General features: G+C 44.8%; 1 protein-coding gene across 1 annotated transcript in view; it reads right to left on the bottom strand.

Moving 5' to 3' along the window:
- The window catches only part of KIF20B (kinesin family member 20B), a 401219-nt gene that overhangs the window by 185351 nt on the left and 193587 nt on the right, over positions 1-22281 (bottom strand). The window contains exons 16-18 of the mRNA XM_029610715.1: positions 19131-19338; positions 3877-3938; positions 2934-3053 (exon numbers count right to left, since the gene is read on the bottom strand). Of these exons, the coding sequence (XP_029466575.1) occupies positions 2934-3053; positions 3877-3938; positions 19131-19338 (390 nt within the window). The remainder of the gene's footprint in view (positions 1-2933; positions 3054-3876; positions 3939-19130; positions 19339-22281) is intronic.

Here is a 22281-nt window from a genome sequence, read left to right as displayed (position 1 = left end):
CATAGAAATACCGGATCCAGGGATAGGAGGATGGTCTACCTGTAGTCCTTGAGGACTAGGTTCATCTGCTCTACCTTGGCACTATTCATGGGCAACCGTGGGCGGGATGCTGAGTCCATCTATTACTCCTGGGGGAAATTCTGTGCAAAAAAAACAAAATTCTGCAAATTTTATATTGGTCAAAACAACAATTTACATGACAATCTAACAGGCCGATACAGAAAAACACGCAGGAGAGCTGGCGAGCGCCTGTTCTCCCGGCGCACGCACAGGCCACTCTCCTGGGCACGCGATTCAGGAGGGTGGCCTATGCAAATTAGGGCCCGCAGTAAAAGGAGACGCTAGGGACACTAGCGCCTCCATTTTGACAGAAGCGGCAGCTGTCAGCGGGTTTGACAGCCGATGCTCAATTTTGCCGGCATCGGTTCTCAAACCCGCTAACAGCCACGGGTTCGGAAAACGGACGCTGTCATAATTGAGCATCCGTCTTCCGTCCCGGGGGCCTTTTTTTTTTTTTTTAACTTTTGGGGCCTCTGACTTAATATCGTTATGATCGGAGAGTGTACAGAAAAGCAGAGTGGCCTTGGAGGGAACGGAGGAAGGCTGTGCGGCCCAGCGCACACAAGTTGCACAATTGTGCACCCCCCTTGCGTGCCAACCCTGGATTTTATAACATGCGCGCAGCTGCGCACGCATGTTATAAAAAGGGGCGTAGATTTGTGCGCCGGGTTGCGCGCACAAATCTACGCCCACATGTAGTTTTTAAAATCTGGCCCTGTAAGTATCCCTTCCACTCGCTCTCCCTACTCCCCTGGCCACTTTGCCCTCTCAGGCCCCAACTCCTCCACCTGCAGTATCTCTCCTCTCCACCTCTAGGCTCAACCCCCTTCCACTCTATCGCCAGTCCCAGAGTTTGACCCTGTTCTTAGTACTGCCCCTCACACAGGCTCCCTCTGTCCCTCCCTCTCACACACATGCTCCCTCTCTAGTACACGAACACTCTCATACAGGCTCCCTCACACTCTCGCATACACATCCCCTCATACAGGGTCCCTCTCTCTTACATACACACACACACACACAAGCTCCCTTTCTCTCACACATACATCCTCACACAGGCTACCTATGTCTCTATCATGCACCCCTCCACAAAGGCTCTGTCTCACACACAATCCCTTCACACAGGCTAGCACCCTCACATACACATGATCCCTTTTTCATACACACGAGCTCCCAATCTCTCACACACTCCTTCACAATCTCCTCATATAAGCTCCTTCTGGCACCCACATTCAAGCATCCATCCCCCCCCCCCCAACTCACCTCCCATGCTCTCTCACACCCTCCTGCACAACCCTTCCCTCTCACATCCCTTCCCCTCCCCCACACACATTCACTCTCACCTGGGCCTTCATCTTCGCCATGAGAAAAGCACACTCCACTCGTGGCACATGGGGGCCTTCATCTTTGCCACGAGCGGAGAACACTTCCTTAGCAGCACACAGGGGCCTTCATCTTCGCACGCTCCGTTCACGGCATGCCGGGGTCTCCTCTGCCATTTTCTGACGACATAGGACTGATTCAAGGTCAGGCTGTGCAGCCCTAATATGGCAGGCAGCACAAAGGGAGTGGCACTTGTGGTTCTTAGCTGCTGGAGCCATAGTTCCTGTGACTTGTGCATTCAGTCGGATAGCACCTGACCTCAAGCACGCAGAATTCTGTCCTGACCTGTGCATGAAGAGCGACAGGTTGTGCGCTGGTGCCTGCCCACAGTTATGCACTCAGTTGGGCATAACCGTGGGCTAAGGAGCTCGGTCAGCTATGGGTGCAGGAGCGCGTGCACTAGGCGCATAGGAACGCACACATCTCCGGGCACATTAGGCGCACAGGACCGAGCGCGAAAGGTGCACAAGCGCTTTAGGTGCCCCAGGACACGCATAACTCTGTGCGTGATGGCCGCTAAGTGCGCACCTATGCGCGTAGTAGGCACACAACAGGGCCGGCCTGCACCGTGCGTACTGCCGGATGGCAGGAAAGATGGGACCGCACAAAACCACATGCAACATGACGCCTACCAGTGGAGTGACCACCAAACCCAGAGCAGGGCCTAGCCCATTGGGGAGGGGGGTACTCAACCCACTCAGAAACCCACTTCCCTTGACGCAGCAGGATCAGGGACATCAGTACGGCTCACCAAGCAAAGAAACTGGAGGAAAGACTTACCAAAGTCCTTCCTTGTCTCTGGATCAGAGGAGTTCTTCCTTGCTTACCGGCTGAGTCCAGAGACTGTCTCCGGCTGTGGGGGGAGAGGGCATAGGCCGTCACCACTGTGCTCTGCTTCCTCCACCCACTGCCAGTCCACACCGGGAACCAGCTACCGGACCAAGGCTCACCTCTGAGGAATCTCTGAGATCGCCTCAGGAATTCTCAACTGGGGGAAGAACCATTAGGAATCACCGCAGGAGAGCAGGGCTCGATACTCTCCAATTGAGGTAAAACTTTTTAGATTCTCAGGAGTAGTGTGTTCCTGATAGGGAGACAGTCCACATCTGCTAAGAGACGGAAAGATACTGAATGGCTGAGGTCACTGCAGAAGTATACCTAGGATGACATCAGCTTTGAAATCTGACTCAGTGTCCATCTGCTAGCAGGGGAACACGCAACTCACTGGTCCTGAGTCCATCTGGCTACATGCTAGGAAATGGCCTAATAACTGAATTCTTTGCAAGTTATGCATTTTTCTTCAAGATCAATACACTTAACTGATATCCTGCACTTTAGGGAAATGTATTTCAATGTACATTCTCTTGCATGAAAAACCATTCCACAGTAATTTGGTAGATTTTGGCAAATAAGGATCAGTTGGCCCAACAAATCTGCCCACAAGTTTTCCCAAAAGTTCTTCATAAAGATTTTACTAGTTTGCAACTTACATAGTCTTCCATTTTCTTTTCCCAGTAGGATACCAAGTCTTGTAGTTTAGTTATAGCACACTCCTTTTCTTGGACAATAGATATCAGATCTTCAATTCTTGTATTTTGCACAGCAATTTTCTTTTAGAGAAAAAAAATCCACAATTACAATTTATGTAACCCTACTTAGGGTCACTAGAGTTTTTTTGGGTTTTTTTTGCTACAGTTCCTGCTCTCTAGAGTCAAGAGGTCATGTCTCTTAAGCTCTTGTAGAGTGAAGCCTCCTATTTAGGAGGGGGTAGAGAGGGAATTGGTGTCTGCCTGCCTCTGCTGGGAGACAGAGAAATACCGAAGGGATGCAGTGTGAGCACTGTCCTGATATACGATACCTTTTCAGTTTTTCCTCTGTCTCCCTCTGCTGAACAGGAGGCTCAACCCACTGTCTGGACTGATCTGGGTACGTACAGGGAACCAGTTGTTCCACAAGAATTTTCTTTGAACTGTTATGGATCTACAATAACATCGTATTTTGGAACCAAGTCTCAAGTGGGAACATTGGACTTGTCAAGGTTAGTAAGTCTTCCCTTGTGCCTCCCAGAGATTTTTTCTGATCCTTTTTGGCAATCCCTAGGAGACTGACTGGTCCTAGGGCTGCAACCAGGTAAAATCCCTACCCCTGCAGCCACCATAGGTTATCCAGAGAAAAGAAAGGGTGACATTTAATGAAATACAACATGATAATTGCTGTTTAACATGGGACCCAGTTTATAAAGGTTTTCTCCTCCCTTTTTTCGGTCCATAGGAAAACCATCTGAAAATTAGACCCATAAACCCTGATAGTTCCAGTTTTTAAGCTTAAGTCCCTCAAAGTTTCTAGCCACTACAATAATTTCTCAGTGATATCTAGTATGCATGCAAATATTCAAGCCAGGTAAATTCATCTGTAATGCTTCCTAAAAATTACCTTAGTAGCCTCTTCTAGCTGAACAGTTGATATACTCATTTTTTTCATGTGCTCTTCCAGCTCTAAAATAAAAGAAAAAAATAACTTCAAAATTATAGTTTATAGAACCAAAAGTTGAAGGTGACATGCAAATATTAAACATATGATATTCCATCCATTTTACAAGCACACATTCCAGTGTCATAAGTAGAAAGATAAGGTAAAGTATGATGTAAATAAATAAGTGAAGGCTCTGCTGCTGCATGGTAACTAGCACTCATTTCTCCTAGTTAATAGTCTTCAAGAAGGGGAGAACAATTTCTACAAAATATAAACCAATAATTTATACTGCATGCATTTTTTTTTATTTCACATACCATTTAGACTGATAACATATGATGAACATTACATTCAATATGCTACACTTGGGATAGCGTGTTCAAAGTTTGAGGAGAAGTACTGAAGTGTTTAGGAAATTTATTTTTATTAAAGTCCATATTCAGCCACCATCCGGTTCTGCTAGTTAGCTGGCTAACTAATGCTGTATAATCAGCGGTGCAGCTGCACCGCTGAATATACCCAGCTATCTTGAAGATAGTTATGTATAACCTGCTAACTTTAAGAAAGCCCTTTAGCCCAAGTAGAGTTGGCTGGATAAATCAACTAATGCTGAAAATTGAATTAACTGGTTAATTTATCCAGCCAACTCAAAAGAAAATTAGTTTCTTACCTGATAATTTTTGTTCCTGTAGTACCATGGATCAGTCCAGACTCCTTGGTTTGGCCCCTCCCTCCAGCAAATGGAGACAGTATTTACCATAACAACGCTCCGCCTATAAATAGAATGGTGCCACCTACAATCCAGCAGTATTACTCAATGTCAAAGCAGAATATCTCATCAATACCACTTAACCCTCCTGGGAACCGAACCTGTAGAACCACTTGAGGACAGTCAATCGCAATTTCTTCAGACCTAAAAATTAACTGCATAATAACTGGGCAGACTCTCCCTTACTTCCATGCCTCTTACAGGCGGGACTCTGGACCGATCCGTGGTACTACAGGAATGAAAATTATCAGGTAAGAAACTAATTTTCCTCTCTCTGTATGTACTCTGATCAGTCCAGACTCCTGGGATGTACCAAATCTACCTTATCTGGGATGGGATCCGGAGAGGCTTGCTTGAAGCACACCTTCTCCAAAACCACATGCAAGGATTTTCACGTAGCCACCCTGCAGCGAAACCATCTGGTACTCCGCCCAAGACACTGCATGCGAAAGAGTAGAGTGAGCCCTTAGACCAACAGGAAGAGATCTACCATGAAGCAGATAGGGCGAGCTAATAGCCTCCTTCAGCCAGTGAGCTATGGTAGTCTTGGAGGCCATATGATCACGCTTGGAGCCACTCCACAGCACAAAAAGATGGTCCGTCACCCGAAACTCATTCGTAACCTCCAGATAACGGAGCAATGCTGCGCGAACATCCAGCTTCCGCAAGTCTCTAGACAAGGGATCCGAACGAACTAACTCCGTGAAAGCTGGCAACTCCGATTGGTTGACATGAAAAGAAGAAACCACTTTCAGCAGAAAAGAAGTCACTGTCCGTAATGAAACCCCGGATTCCGAAATTCGCAAAAGAAGTTCTCTACAGGAAAGAGCCTGGAGTTCCGACACTCTACGAGCCGATGTGATGGCCACCAGAAAGATCACCTTCAAGGTAAGATCTTTCAGAGTTGACCATTTCAAAGGCTCAGAGGGTGCCGAGCTTAGAGCTTAAGGACTAAATTCAGACTCCAAGACGGACAAGGATGCCTCAGCGGAGGACGCAAGTGCTTTGCTCTCCATAGGAAAATGTGCCTTGTATAGAGCCACGCAAACCACCAAGAACCGCCACCTGAACTCTGAGGGAACTGCATGACAAGCCCTTGAACAGACTCACTTGAAAGAAACACAGAATATCCTACACAGAGGCCTGGCTAGGAGCTACCTCTCAATCCAGACAACAAGACTCAAAAAAATCCTCCATACTCTAACATACGCTAGGTTGGTGGATGTCTTACGCGATCTCAGGAGCGTAGCCAATACGGATGGAGAATAGCCTTTGCAACTTAACCGTTGCCTTTCAAAAGCCATGCCGCTAGACAGAAGCGATAGACTCCTTCCAAACAAACGGGCCCTTGATGCAGTAGGTCTGGAAGATCTGGAAACCGCAGCGGTCCCGTCACCATTAAGATTGAGAAGGTCCGCAAACCATGGACGCCTCGGTCACTCTGGGGCTACCAGGATGACCCCCGCTGGATGGATCTCTATTCGCCTGAGCATTTTGCTGATCAATGGCCAAGGTGAGAAGATGTACAGCAGACTGCGGAGACCCCAAAACAACCTTTTTTTTCTTTTTTTTTTTTTGAGTTGGAGATCAAATTTTCTATCTCATAGGTACTGGAGGGCTGTCGCTCCCATAACCGGGATAGTGGCCTTTTTTATTTTTGACTGTGACCACCACCGCGGACACCTTGGGGACTCGAAGAAGGTTCAAAGTGTCCTTCGGTAGAGAATATAGCTCATTCATAGCATTAATAACCTATCATCCCAAATCAAGGATGATCTCCTCTCTGAACAGCAAGTCCGAGATGGCCACAAAAATGAATAGGAAAAAAGGAGTAGTAGGACCCCAGGTTGGGCACCTCTGGCAGCCTGATGTCGAACTCATCTAGAATAGCAGGGACCAGCAGACGCAATACCTCATTTCGAAACAGGTGGACCAGCTTTGAGACACACCCATCCACAACCTGGGAACCCCGACCTGGATCCTGTTGCGGATCAGCGCCCACATTTACTCCCAGTGGGGGCTCGGAATGTATGTCCCGGTCCTGTGAGTCAGAGATTTGTTCTGAAGAATCTGAATCCGGAAGGGACGCCTCTGATCCGAACGGGCGCTTAACCTTCATGGAGCCAGCACTATCCTGAGCCTTAGCCCGCTTCGCAGAGCTAGCCTTGGACACAGTAAAGAAGCATTCCCTCCAGCCCGCTGTTTTCCAAATGTTTTGGCCTTAAAGGCCCTGGACATTAACAAATTAAACTCTGAGGCACAGGATGAAGAAGAAGAGGAAGAAGCAGCCCCCTCAGGGCTGTCCTTTGCAGACGAGAGATGCGTAAATGTCTTGCCGCCCCTGGGGGCCCTCTACTGTCTAGAAAAAGAGCGGCAGGAAAATATCTTCCCCCAGCGTCTCTTGCGGCAGCTCTAAAAGAGCTCAAAATGGCGCCCGTTCCCACGCTCAGCGGGAACGGAGCGAGAGGAAGGCCGCTATGCCCCAGCCCCCAGAGCCCTGCCAAACCTTCTGACCAGCAGAGGATCCCTCCCCCCTGGGAAGGCATGACAAGCAGAGGCCGACCCCCTTACAGATGCAATCGCGCCAAGCCGCACATGTGGCCCACCGAGCTTTTCGGCATCGGGCAGGCAGGCAAAAGTCAGTTAGAGCGCAACCCAAAAACAGCTGTGAAAACGGCGGCAAAAGACACAGCCTTGACAACAGGAAAAAACAAATAGCGTTCACCGAAAAGCCCCGACTTTTTTTTTCTCAAAACAAAACTTGCCCGTCAGCCGTCCAACGATCCTGCTCCAACTGGGGGAGTGAGCCGGGCTCCCAGTTATCACCCCAGAGCTGCTAGGAGGTTGTAATAGGGTCCTCGACCCTGGGTTGCAGCTGCCTCACACACCAGAGGGGATGGTCCCCTCAGGACCTCACATCCCACTGGGAGGCTGAAGAACTCTGCATCGGATCTCTGCTGCTCTTACCTTTATCTTTTTTTTTTTTGTAAAAAACAGAATAAATTGCAAAGGACAGTCCCTAAGACTAACTTCTAATTCCTCTTTTTTTTTTTTTTTTTTTTTTAAAGCCTGGTAACCAATGAACCTTGTTCTCCCCTAGAGATTGGATCATATCCTCCAGGTCCTTGCCAAAAAGCAACTTTCCTTTAAAGGGAAGGGATCCCAGCTGCACCTTGGAGGATACATCCACCAACCAGTTTCTTAACCATAGGAGTCTACGGGCTGAGACCGCTGATACCATGGATCTCACAGACGTCCACAGCATCAGCGCAGTATGCCATCGACACCTCCAAACGGCCAGCCTGGGCAGCTTCCTCATCTGAGAAGCCAGCGTTTGGCTTGTAACTGCTGAACCCAGCAGAGGCCGTCCATAATGCAAAATTGCTGCAGATAGCAGCCCTAACTCCCAGTGCTGAAACCTCAAATATCCTCTTAAGCTGCAACTCCAACTTCCTGTCCTGCAGGTCTGAGTGCTGCCACCCCAGTAACCGGGCTCATGGTCTTCTTGGGCACTCGTAGCAGGTCCAAAGCATCCTCTCTGGCAGAGGATAGAGCTTATCCATGGCCTTTACTCACCTTCAAGCCAAGATCCGGGGTATCCCATTCCCGGAACAGTAAGTCTCTAGCCAAGAAATGAAAAGGAAATGTGGTTGCAGGGCCCCTCAGATCCAACAAGACAGGATCCATAGCCCCCAGTTTGGATTCTTCTGGTGGACCCTCAATGCCCAACTCAGCTAGAATAGAAGGAATAAGAGGCCCCAATTCCTCTTTCCTAAAGAGGCGGACCACCTTAAGGTCATCTCCATCCGCAACATGTGAACTCCTCGCTGAGCCTTGCTGCTGTAAATTTGGGTCCACATCCACCCCCTGCGGGGGCTTGGACTGAATGTCCGGGTCTACTGGGTCTGTATCCTGCCCAGAAGTATCAGTATCCATCTGAGGCAGCCCAGTACGGAGAGGGTGCTTAGGTTTGGATGGTGCCGAACCACCCTTAGACCCAGACTGCTTCTTAGCACGAGGTTTGGACCCCAGCGAGGCTAATTTTCCTCCAGCTTGTAGCTTTTCCAGACTTCCTTACCTTATAAGGCTTATGGAGTAACAATACAAACTGAAGAAAAGGAGAAAGGGGAGAAGGAGTCAGTAGCCCCCCCTCAGGGCCATCCTCCATCGCTGAAGAATTAGGCTGCAAAAGGTTCCCTTTCTCCTAGAAACCTTGGCTGAGGAGAAAGAGGCAGTAAAAACCACTCCCCCAGAGCAGCCTGAGGAGCAGATCTAAGTGTCTGCAAAAATGGCCACCGTTCCCCGCGCTGAGTGGGAATGGATCAGCCCCAGCCTGACCAGAAACAGCTGATCGTGAAGGAACTCAGGCAGACTTAGTTTTAGTGATTTTCTGCACTTTCACGGCACTGGAGGCTCCCTCCCCCCCATAGACATGCTGAGCAGAGGCCGTCCTAGGATAGACATGCATGAGCCGAGCCACATGCACAACACGAAGGAGACCATGGCATCGGGAGAGAAGAGAAACTACACAGAAAAAAAAACCAAGAATAGCAAATTCGGACACCCCCGCACCAAAAACGCGCCAAAACAGGAAGGAGAGAGTTGTCATCGAAAGCTGACGGGAAAGTTAGATTTTTTTTTTTTTTTTTTTTAAACTTCACCACACAGACCAGACTGTAGGTTTTGCACCTGAACCATATGCTGCAGACAGAGCAATACTGCCGGACTGTAGGTGGCACCATTCTAATTTATAGGCAGACCATTGTTGTTTATTTTAAAGATTTTATAAACCGACAACCGTTTGCACATCGTATCGGTTTACAGATAACTTAGAACAATAAATATCAAATAGGCATGGCCTTTACAAAGAACAAAAAACAAAAGGAGTACAACAAGAAACCTAAGAACTTAGTTAATACATTCAACTGGGAGTAGCATAAATTGGGGGAGGAGAATACAACAAAGTGAAAAGAGGGAGGCTATGTACAAAGGTTCAGAAAATACATTCGTTGAAATTGCTGAGTTTTTTCGGGGGAAAAACAGGAGAATTTGAAAGGCCTAAGAGGGGTACTGCTTAGATTTAAAGGAGTTGTCATTAGGAATAGTTTATCTACGAAAAACTAGACATTTGGAGAGATTGTAAAGTTTCTGGAGTGCTTTTCGTTTTTTCAAACACGACAATGCGATGAGATTTTTATCAGTAGGTCACAGAAGGAGTAGGGTTAGTGTGGGTGGATAAAGAGGGGTAGGTTTGTAGGAAGAGCCACGTTAATTTTTTTAATTTGGGTGTGGAAGTTTCAGTGCGTAGGTCAGGGGGCATGGAGTTCCAAAGTGTGGGGCCAGCAAGCGTGAAGGCTCTGTTTGTTGTAGAGATGGGTCTAGTGGATTTTATAGAGGGAGTGCAGAGGGTTCCTTAGAGAGAGGAGCGTGTTGGTCTTATGGAAGTTTGAGGAAGGAACGGGGGATTTATCCAGTGGTAATGCTCATTGGCAATGCTTTTGTGAATGAGGGTAAGAGGATGCGTGATTGCATCGGTAGCCAGTGAAGATCAATCGGAGTGGGAGTGATGTGGTCCTTCTTATTGGAGTTTGTGAGGTTGCGTGCAGTGGCATTTTGGAGGAGTTGCAACGGTTTGATGTGGGTAGCAGGGAGGCCAAGGAGAAGGGTGTTGTAGTAGTCTAATTTGGAAAAAATGGACTGAGTACTGTACGGAAGTCAGAGAAGTATAGAAGAGGTTTGAATTTAAAGGTTTGCAGTTTGAAATAGCAGTTGCTGAGGATAGATTTGATGTAGGGTTTGAAGGTGAGTTGGTTGTCAAGTATGACACCTAGGTTTCGTGTGTAGGTAGGGCAAGTGGATGAGGAGAAGGCGGTAGGTATAGGGATTGATGAGTGTTTAGAGGAGATGAAAAGGAGTTCAGTTTTTTGGGGTTGAGAAACAAGTGCATATTAGTGAGGAGCTGATTAATGGAGGCAAGACAAGTTTCCCAATTTTGGAGAGCGGTGAGGAGGGAATTTGTGAAAGGGACGAGGATTTGCACGTCATCTGTGTAGATGAAGTGCGTGAAACCAAGCTTAGAAAGAAGGGTGGTAAGAGGGAGCATGTAAATGTTAAACAGGGTAGAAGAGAGGGAAGAGCCTTGGGGGACACCACAATCAAGGTTTACAGGGTTGGATTCTTTATTATCAGTGATGACTGTGTAACCGATTTTGGAGGTATGATTTTATCCAGGATAGGGCAGTTCCAGAGATCCCTATACTGGTGAGAATGTTGAAAAGGATGTTGTAGTTGACGGTGTCGAAAGCGGCAGAAATATCAAGCATAGCGATGAGATGGGAGTTTCCGGCATCCATTCCTTTGATTAGTGAGTCTGTTAGGGAGAGGAGCAGGGTTTCCGTGCGGAGGTGTTTCCGAAAACCATATTGTGTGGGTGGGAAGATATTGTTTTGTTCTAGATAGTCAGAAAGTCGAGAATTTACCAGTTTCTCCAGGACTTTGGAAAGGAAAGGGAGATTGGAGATGGGTCTGAGATTAGATAGGTTGGAGGGATCAAGGGAGGGTTTTTTCAGGATAGGCTTGACAAAAGCCTGTTTTAGAGAGTTTGGGACTGTGCCTTGTTCTAAGGAACAGTTCGCGATTTTGGAAAGTGGTGTGGCTATGGTTTTGGGAATAGAGAGTAAGAGTTTGGTGGGAATGGTTTCAAGGGGATGGGAGGATGATCTCATCTTTAAGATATTTTCGATTTCAAGGGAGGAGGAGAGTTCGAAAGATGACAGGCGGATATGTTGGTGATGGGAAGTGTTATATTGTTAGTGTTAGGAGAGAATTTAGCAGTGATAGAAGACACTTTATTCTTAAAGAAATGAGCTATTTCATTGCAACGTTTTTATGATGAGGGTTCATGAGGTGGTGTCAAATTGGATCTGGTGAGATTGGAAATTAAGGTAAACAGGGCCTTGGCATTATATTGTAAGTGGTGAATTTTCTTGGCGTAATATTCTTTTTTTGTTTTTTGAATAGCTTTCCTGTATTCATATATGAGTTGGTAGTAGATATTTTTCGTGGCAGGAGAGGGGTGTTTTCGCCATCGTCTTTCAGCTGATCTGAGGTGGATTTTTTGGTTCTTGAGTTCAGGGAAGAACCAAGTTTTTTGTTTGTGTGGGTTGGAGTAACAGTTTTTTGTGAGATGGGGCACAGTTGGTTTGCAATGATGAGGGTAATATCTGACCAGGAGGAGACAGCGTTGTCAGCTGAATTTAAGTCAAGACGATTGGGAATGTCGGAGCAAGCTGAAGTGAGAGCGTCTAAGGAGCAGGTCTTACGGAACTGGAAGGATTTGGGTTGAGAGAAAGTGGAGGGGGATGGCAGTTCTAGTTCAAAAGTAGCTTTAATGACAGAGTGGTCAGACCAAGGGACAGGGAGGCAGGATGAGGAGTGGATGGTGTTAATGGCAGAGTTGGTGAAGATCAGGTCTAGGGTATGTCCGGCCTTGTGGGTCAGAGTGTGTATGATTTGTGTGAATCCCATCGCATCTAAGGAGGAGATGAACACTTCGCATGATGGAGGTTGTGGTATTGACTCAACATGAAGGTTGAAATCGCCAAGGAGAATAGTAGGAATGTCAGGAGAGAGAAAGTCAGCGAGGAATTCAATGAGGGGAGAGGCATCTTTCTCTAGTAGTCCCGGAGGAGTGTAAATCAGACAGATTTGTAGAGCGTTTGATTTGAAAAGGCCTACTTCATATTGGTTGGGGATATTGCATATTTGAGGTGTGAGTTTCAGTTCCTTTTTGGCAATGAGGAGTAATTCTCCTCCTCTTTTCTTTTTGCGGGGAATAGAGAAAATGTCATAGGTCTCAGCGGGAAGCTGATTGATAAGGGGAGTATCAGAGGATTTAAACCATGTTTCTGTTACGGCACAGATTTCTGGTTTGGAGTCAGTAAGGAGATCATGGAGTAGGTGAGTTGTTTTTTTTTGCAGGGACTGGGCGTTGAATAGAAGTAGGGAGATAAGGGACTATCTCCCTACTGGTAACTGCTCTGTCTCCATCTGCTGGAGGGGGGGCCAAACCCAGGAGTCTGGACTGATCCGGGGACATACAGGGAACTCCCTCCCCCATCTACCATTCTCTGCCCCTTACTTGTCCAGCTAAGCCACTCAGGTGGCTAAGCAGCACCTGCTGACTGTAGCCGGATATTTAGTGATGCCACTTAGCCGGCTAAGCGGCACCTGACTGTAGCCGGCTAAGCAGTTTTGAATATTGGGCTCTTTACTTTTAAGTTTATTCAAAATGTTCCAAAGAATTCTCTTTAGCATGTCTGTCCTTTCCACAACACATTTTCAAGACACCAAAAATATCCTGAAAGTCTTTTTGGAGGGGAGAGAACAGGAATTCATGTACACCCACACACATGCTGGAAAGTAGGTGCCATTATTTCTGCATGAAACTTGTTTTAATGTTATATATGTTGAAACAATCCTTTAAGTAACTTTACAACTTTAATAGTGTTTTATTCTCTACTTTTGTTGTCTATAATAATTAGTACCATCATTCTTACTACTTGTAATATAACTCATTAAGTCCTACCAATGGGACCCACACAGATGATAAAATGTTATCTAGAAATTAGGCTACTCAGTTTCCTTCTACTCTTTTGGGCTTCCAAGTCTATTCAAAATATCTACAGAGGCTATGTAACCTCCCTCCCACACAGGAGCTGTTAGCGATGCTTAATATATGTTAGAAGTGTAAAGGAAAGCAAAAGAAAAATGAAACCTATCTGGTTCTCAAAGGAGGTGGCTGACAAAATTAAGGCTAAAAGAACAGCATTCAAGAAATAAAAAAGATCCCAAAGGGAGGAGCACAAAACAATATTTGATTCAACTGAGGGAGACAAAGAAATTAATCAAGTCAGAAAAAAGTCAAGCGGAAGAGAGGATTGCCAAGGAGATAAAGAATGGTAACAAAACATTTTTCAGATACATCAGTGAAAAGAGAAAAGTTCAAAGCGGTATAGTGAAATTGAAAGGTGGAAATGATCAATGCGTGGAGAGAGACGAGGAAATGGCAGATATATTAAACAAATACTTCAGTTCTGTGTTCACTAAAGAAGACCCTGGAGAAGGACCATCTCTACACAACAAGAAACTGGAAGGAAGTGGAATAGACGAAAACCCTTTTACAGTAGAAAATGTATGGGAAGAGCTAAAGAATCTGAAAGTGGACAAAGCCATGGGACCTGATGGGATTCATCCAAGAATACTGAGGGAGCTCAGAGATGTGCTGGCGGGTCCGATGTGTGACCTGTTCAATAGATCCCTAGAAACGGGAGTGGTGCCGAGTGATTGGAGAAGAGCGGTGGTGGTCCCGCTCCACAAGAGTGGGAACAGAGAGTAGGCTGGTAACTACAGACCGGTTAGCCTCACTTCGGTGGTGGGAAAAGTAATGGAGTCACTGTTGAAAGTGAGAATAGTGAACTATCTACAGTCCGGAGAATTACTGGACCTGAGGCAACATGGATTCACCAGGGGAAGATCCTGTCAGACAAATCTGATTGACTTTTTTTGACTGGGTAACCAAGGAATTGGATCGAGGAAGAGCGCTCAATATCATCTACTTAGATTTCAGCAAAGCTTTTGATACGGTTCCGCATAGGAGACTGGTGAATAAAACGAGAAGCTTAGGAGTGAGTGCCGAGTTGGTGACCTGGATTGCAAACTAGTTGACGGACAGAAGACAATGTGTGATGGTAAATGGAACTTTCTCTGAAGAGAGAGCGGTTTTAAGTGGTGTACCGCAAGGATCGGTGTTGGGACCGGTCCTGTTCAATATCTTTGTGATCGACATTGCGGACGGGATAGAAAGTAAGATTTGTCTTTTTGCGGATGACACTAAGATCTGCAACAGAGTGGACACGCCGGAAGGAGTGGAGAGAATGAGACGGGATTTAAGGAAACTGGAAGAGTGGTCGAAGATATGGCAGCTGAGATTCAATGCCAAGAAGTGCAAAGTCATGCATATGGGGAGTGGAAATCCGAATGAACTGTATTCGATGGGGGGGGGGGGGGGAGGCTGATGTGCACGGAGTAGGAGAGAGACCTTGGGGTTATAGTGCCTAATGATATGAAGTCTGCGAAACAATGCGACAAGGCAATAGCAAAAGCCAGAAGAATGCTGGGCTGCATAGAGAGGAATATAGAGTAAGAAAAGGGAAGTGATTATCCCCTTGTACAGTTCCTTGGTGAGGCCTCACCTGGAGTACTGTGTTCAGTTCTGGAGACCGTATCTACAAAGAGACAGAGACAAGATTGAAGCGGTACAGAGAAGGGCGACCAGAAAGGTGGAGGGTCTTCATCGGATGTCATACGAGGAGAGATTGAAGAATCTAAATATGTACACACTGGAGGAAAGGAGGAGCAGGGGTGATATGATTCAGACTTTCAGATACTTGAAAAACTTTAACGATCCAAAGACAAACCTTTTCCATCAGAAAAAAAATCAGCAGAACCAGAGGTCACGAGCTGAGGCTCCAAGGAGGAAGACTAAGAACCAATGTCAGGAAGTATTTCTTCACGGAGAGAGTGGTGGATGCCTGGAATGCCTTTCTGGAGGAAGTTGTGAAGTCCAAAACTGTGAAGGACTTCAAAGGGGCATGGGATAAACACTATGGATCCATCAGGTCTAGAGGACGCATATAAAGAGGAGGCAGCAAAACACTGCACGGAGCGGTAGTAGCCACAGAGGCATTCACGGAGCGGGATGCCAGTGGTTGGTGTTCCACCTTCACGAAGCGGAAGGATGGAGTGCTGCCATCTCCAAATTAAAAAAAGAAAAAAAACAAAAAACAGGGATGGGTTCATGGGCTATAGGTATTACCAATTATTAGGCTTATTCAATTACCAATTATTAGGCTTTTCAATATTTGATGATAGTTAATGTGACTTTCAAGGCATACTTCACTTTCAATGCATATCCAGCATAGCTCCCTGCTTCAACGGCAGGGGAGAAAAAAAAACTAATACTTCACGCATATCCAGCATTGCTCTCTGCTTCAACGGCAGAGAGCTATGCTGCCGCTTACCCAACTAATCAAACTTAATATTTCACTTGGAAGCAGCTCCATCACTGCTCTCTACATTAATGGTGGGGGTGAAAGGGAAATAGAACCTAAGGTTATTAAGAGCCAAGAGAAACAGATAAGTATAAATATGAGAAAAAAGAAGTGTGAAGCTTGCTGGGCAGACTGGATGGACCGATTGGTCTTCTTCTGCAGTCATTTCTATGTTTTTATTTTAATAAAAATTTAAGACATGTTCAATATTTCGCACCAATTAGCCAGTGTTTTGCCAATTTTCAGTCTTATCCAGATTAGTTAGGATAAGTTTAGGACTGTTTGTTACAAAAGAGGTATGATAATTTAGTTATCATAGAGGATTTTAATTTACATGTAGATTGTGATGACTTAACCTCCAAGGGAGTTCTTAGTGGCAATGCAGGTGGTGAGAATGATATAGTTAATTGAAGGTTCCATGCACCAGTTGGATCATACACTTGTCCTCTTATTCCATCAGGAAAAATTCAAAATCAACTAGTAGGATGCAGGTGATTTGGTTATTTACAACTTTTACATACTGCAATCTCTAATCATAGACCAGTATTGTTTACAACCAAACATTCATAATATTAAATAGAATATACATTAAAATGCAATACATAAACATACAATGTAATACATTTTTAAGTTTCTTTAAAAAAAATGTAACTTATGCCTACAAAACTTAATATATATTTCCTCTTAACTCTGCTAGCAAACCATCAAAAAGATATGGACCAACATAAGAGAATGCCCACAACCTTGTTTATTGCAATCTGTATACCCTTGAGGATGGAACTGCCAACAAATTTGAAACAGCCAACTGCAATACTTGGGCAGGGCAATATTTTCTAATTTTATTGGATAATGAACATTTGTCAATATAACAATTTGAATATAACCACAAATATTTTAAATTCAGCTCACACTTTATTGGTAACCAATGTAAGTTACCTAAGATAGAAGTAACTATCAATTTGCTACCTATTTATGGGCTAATCACTTGCTATTTTTCCTAATACACTATAGAATTCACAAAAGTAAAATCTGTTAGGCCAAGGTTTGAGTTAGATGTATTCCAAGCTAATTGCGAATTCCCCATTATTGATCCAATAGAGACCAAGGTCTCAGATTTAGTGGAGAACTGGTATGCTTTCCTATTTCAAACATATGAGGCAGTGGTCCCTGCAAGAAAAATTATTGCTAGAAAGGATAAACAGAAAGTTTCCTGGTTTATACATGAGATGATTTTAAAAAGACAAAATGAGATGGCAAATCACAGGGGAAGAGAACTGTATTGTACTGTTAAAAGAAGATAGGAATATTATGCAGATTTAAAAGGTATTTTATCAAACTAATATATACTTCTATAAATGAGCCTAAGGAATTGTTCCATAAAGTCAAAAAGTTGAAGCATAAACCAGATGAAAGATTGCGAGAAAACAGCACTTTTTTTTTTTTAAGGAAAAGGTTGATAAACTGAGTGTCTTGCCTGGCAACAGGGGTAGCTAGTTTGGAAAGAAATAAATGAATATCCAGTCTACTAGGCACAATTTGAGCTAGTTACAAGATTAGATATACGAATGTTCATATGGCAAAGGAGATCAATGCTTTGTCAACTTGACCTAAGCTCTTTTTTGGATTACTCAATGGATAAATGAATCTACATACAGAATTTTAGCAGATACTACAAGCCTTATGTTTCAGATAGGCAAAAGCTGGCTTTGGTGCATCTGGTGCAGAAAAATCCAAAGAATCCATTTGAAGTGTCATCTAATCTTCAGCCCATATCCAATTTAACGCTCAGCAAGATATTAGAAAAATGAATATTAATCCAACTTAAGAATTTTGGAAGAACAATGTTTTAGATTCTTTCCAATTTGGGTTCAGGAAAGCTCAAGGCACAGACACTTTTGGTGTCTTTTGGATAATTTATGGCATATTATGGATAAAGAGAAAGTGGCTTTACTTATCCAATTGAGCATTTCATCAGCCTCTGATACAGTTAGTCATGAGATTTTAAATTGCAAGATTACAATCAATAGGAATTGGGGCAGTGATTCTAGCCTGGTTTAATTTTTTGTCTAAACAGGAAACAGCATGTTTGAGGGAAGGTAAGTGTTCCACATGGAATAGGTACCTCAAGTGAGGATTTATCATCTGTTCAATTTATATATATCTACAGCTACTATGTAAGGTTTTAACATCCTTACGTTTTTTTCTGTTTGTTTTTTTAAATAGTTATGTATGCGGACAAAATTCAGTTTGTCATTCCATGTAAGGAAGATGACAGTGTTCCAGCAGATATTTTAATGCTATCAATGCCTACATCGTGCAAAATAAGTTGATACTAAATATTACAAAAACTGTGATCCTATGGGTAAGGCGATGCTCCCCTTCTGATAATTTTTTTTTTCAGTATTTAAAAGATGCAAGATTACAGGTAATTGGGGAAATACAGAATTAAGGTATATTGCTCAAATTAAAGCAGTGGCAAAATCAGTACTTTTCAACCTGAAGACGATAAGCCACTAGAAAGCTTATATTCCTTATGGCGACTTCAGGAGGGTGGCAATATTGCAATGTGTTTTATGAAAGTTTACCTAAAACTTTGCTACGAGTTTTGCTAAAACCTACACATGGGTTATGGGTACTAAATTTAGAGACAGTATTACCCCTATATTGAAGGAATTTCACAGGTTCCAATTCAACGAGTTCAGTTTAAAGTGCTATCAAATACATAGGATTCTATATACAGTGCGTCCCTTCTTGTTTAAAGACTAATTTCTCAGTATACCCCAGCACATGTGCTCCGCTTACAAGGACAAAATCTGTTGGTTATTCTATCCTTGCTGGATTATAGCAGGCAGGAAACACGAGCCAAGGCCTTTTCTGTGGCTGGTGATATGGCATACCTTGCCAAGAGAAGGACGAGAAGAGTCCATTTAGGTTTTAGAAAAAAAGGTGAAAGCCATTTTGAGCAAGTTAGACAGGAGAGCTGATATTTTGATAACATTTTTATTTTTTTGTATTATGTTGTGTGTGTGTTATCAAAGAGTTAGACCACACTGAATGTTTAGTAGAGGACAGGGAATATAAATTTTAAAATAAAATGGAAAAGTTACTTACCTGATAATTTTGTTATCTGGTTAACTTTAAGATAGCCAAGTATATTCAGCAGCACTATTGCACTGCTGAATATCTCAGCCAAGTTAGCTAGATATGTTTACCAGACTAACCTAGGCAGCCAGATAATGGCCAAACATGAACTTCAAAGTAGGGCCTCTGCTGTTCCAATACAATTCAACTGAACAAACTGTTTTTGCTTATAAACACACCATTTAGAAACTCACCATGTGTTTTCTTGGCCAATTTTTCTTTGGTTTTGGTTAGCTCATCACTGACCTCAGCCAATCTTTTTTCAAAGTCAACAATTGCTTCTTGTGGCTCAGAGATGGATGAAATATGCCACTGAGCTTCTATAGCCTGTTTCTTTATCACTGTCAAATCACTCTGCACAGAGTCAATAAAATTTTCAAGAGGCAGATCTTCAGGTTCTTTCTAGAATTCAAGGACATGTTAGATATCAGTTCACAACAACATTCTCAGCATGTGCATTTGCTCCTGCAAATGTTTTCCCTTATAACAGCTATTTTTCTATTAAAAAGACAACTATATGAAAAAAAACAATACATTTTAAATGTTCTCTGTACCCAAGTATAAGAAAATTATTCCTTACCTGCTAATTTTCGTTCCTGTAGTACCACGGATCAGTCCAGACCATGGGCTATGCTTCCCTTCCAGCCGATGGAGACAGAGAAAAACTTGTGGGGCGCACTCTGCGTCCTTTCAGTATTAAGAACATCAAAGCAGAAAATACTACCAACTGGTGAATGGATCAAGCAAAACTAAACTGTTTATGTAACTATATACATGTTATCTTGAGGAATTTGTTACTTTAGACATAAACTTGCAAATGGAAAACCCAAACATTCGAGAATCCTTGCATTTTCTTAGGAGCATCTTCGAACGGCTATCTGTGCCAAAAAAGAAAGTACTGCTGCTCAAGACAAAATCATAAGAACCAGTGGGTGGGCGTCTGGACTGAACAGTGGTACTATAGGAAGGAAAATTAGCAGGTAAGGAATAATTTTCTTTTCCCTAAACGTACCCGAATGAGTCCAGACCGTGGGATGTACCAAAGCTTTCCTAGATAGGGTGGCCCCGGATAGCCCTGCTCAAATGACCTGTTTGCCAAACGAGCCCAACACTGGTGGTTGTAAATTTAAACGATAGTGACGTGCAAAAGTGTGCAACGATTTCCAAGTAGCCACTCTACATATTTCCTGAGGAGACACCGCTTGGCTTTCTGCCCAGGAAGTCGCTTGTGAACAGAGCAAATGCACTTTAATACCCTCCGGAGGATGCTTACCAGTGCAGACGTATTCTGCAGTGATTGCTTCTTTCAACCAGCGAGCTATAGTCTTAAAGGCCTTGTTTCCTCTCTTGGGTCCGTTCCAGAGGACAAACAGATGATCCGACAAACAGAAATCGTTGGTGACCTCCAGGTAGTGAATGAGAACGCACTTAACATCGAGCTGCCTAAGCTCTCTGGAGTCCTCTTCCTGAAATGCTGGTATCTCTACAGACTGATTTATATGGAAGGCTGACACCACCTTTGGGAGAGAAGATGGCACAGAGGTCAGAGACACTCCTGCATCTGTGAAACAGAGGTAGGGTTCCCTACAAAACAAGGCTTGAAGTTCCGAGATTCTGCGGGCTGAACAAATAGACACCAGGAAGACTGTCTTTAGAATTAAATCCTTGAGGGTAGCTCTCTTCAGCGGCTCAAAAGGTGGCTCGCACAGAACACGAAGAATCAAGTTGAAGCTCCACGAGGGACACAAGGCACGGACCAGCGGCCTCAAGTGCTACTCCCTTTAAGAACCTGACTATGTCAGGATGTGATGCCAGAGGAGCTCCTTCCAGGCAACCTACAAGGGAACAGAGGGCTGCCACCTGAACCCGAAGAGAATTGTACGCCAAGCCCTTACCTAGACCTTTCTGCAGGAACAAGAGGATCAGAGGCACTGAAGCATGACGAGGAGTAACCCCTATTGCTTCACATCAGGATTAAAAAAACAACTTTCCACACCCGAACGTAAAAAATGGAGGTGGAAGTTTTCCTGGCTCTTAGGTGGGTAGAGATGACTTCTTCCGGGTAACCTTCTCTTCAGTCACCGCCTCTCAAAAGCCAGGCCGCAAGACAGAAGTGATCTGCCTGGTCGAAAAATACTGGACCCTGGCGAAGGAGATGTGGAAGGTGGCCCAGGCAAAGCGGACCATCCACTGCAAGGTTGACTAGATCCACAAACCACGGCCTTCGTGGCCACTCCGGCACCACTAGAATCGCTGCTCCACTGTGGACCTCTACCCTCCGTAGGACCTTTCCCACTAGAGGCCATGGTGGAAATACATAAAGCAGAATGTCATGAGGCCAGGGAAGAACCAGAGCATCCAACCCTTCCGCTCCGTGTTCTCGTCTGCAATTGAAGCGGGGAGCCTTTGCATTCCTTTGAGTGGCCATCAAGTCGAAATGGGGAGACCCCCACCAACAGACTAGGAGCGCCACTGCTTCCTCTGATAGTTCCCACTCTCCGGGATCTAAGCACTGCCGGCTTAAGAAATACGCCTGTACATTGTCCACTCCTGCGATGTAGGATGCTGCCAGGCAGGTTCGGTGTTCTGCCCATGTCATGAGCTTGTCAGTTTCCTGAGAGACGTGCCGACTCAACATCCCCCCTTGCCAATTGATATATGCCACCGTGGTCGCATTGTCTGATAGGATCCGTACCGCCTTGACCCGCACTAGGGGGTAAAAACGTTTCAGCGCAAGACTAACTGCCCGGGTTTCCAGGCGATTGATAGGCCATTTCACTTGCTCCGTCGACCATTGCCCCTGAGCTGACTGCATTTGACACATCGCCCCCCCAGCTGGAGAGACTGGCATCCGTGGTCACGAACACCCACTGTGGTATTTCCAAGTCTGCTCCTTGTAGCAAGTGATCCAGACTGAGCCGCCAGTCCAGGCTGTCCTTGGCAAGATCTGGAAGCGGTAAGGGAGCTTGAAATTCCTGCAACACTGGTTTCCAGTGGGAGAGCAGAGCTCTCTGCAAAGGTCGCATATGCGCAAAAGCCCAGGGAACTAAGTCTTTAGTTGATGCCATTGAGCCCAGAGATAGCAGAGATGCTTACCTGTAACAGGTGTTCTCACAGGTCAGCAGGATACGGAGCCCCATCATGGAAAACTTTTCTGTCAAGTTTCTAGAAAGCTTTGACTGACACTGGCACACAGAGCATGCTATGATCCCTGTGTCCACAGGGGTCTCCCTTCAGTCTAGTTTGTATCAAAAAGTGCAAGCGAAAAAATAAAATAAGAAAACGTTAGCGGACCCAACTCCGCGGGGTGGCGGGTGGGTTTCATGAGGACTACATCCTGCTGTC

This window comes from Rhinatrema bivittatum, chromosome 7 (assembly GCF_901001135.1).
Source record: "Rhinatrema bivittatum chromosome 7, aRhiBiv1.1, whole genome shotgun sequence".
Lineage (NCBI taxonomy): Eukaryota > Metazoa > Chordata > Amphibia > Gymnophiona > Rhinatrematidae > Rhinatrema > Rhinatrema bivittatum.
The sequence above is the reverse complement of the archived record's forward strand: the minus strand, read 5'-3'. Positions and strand labels throughout refer to the sequence as shown.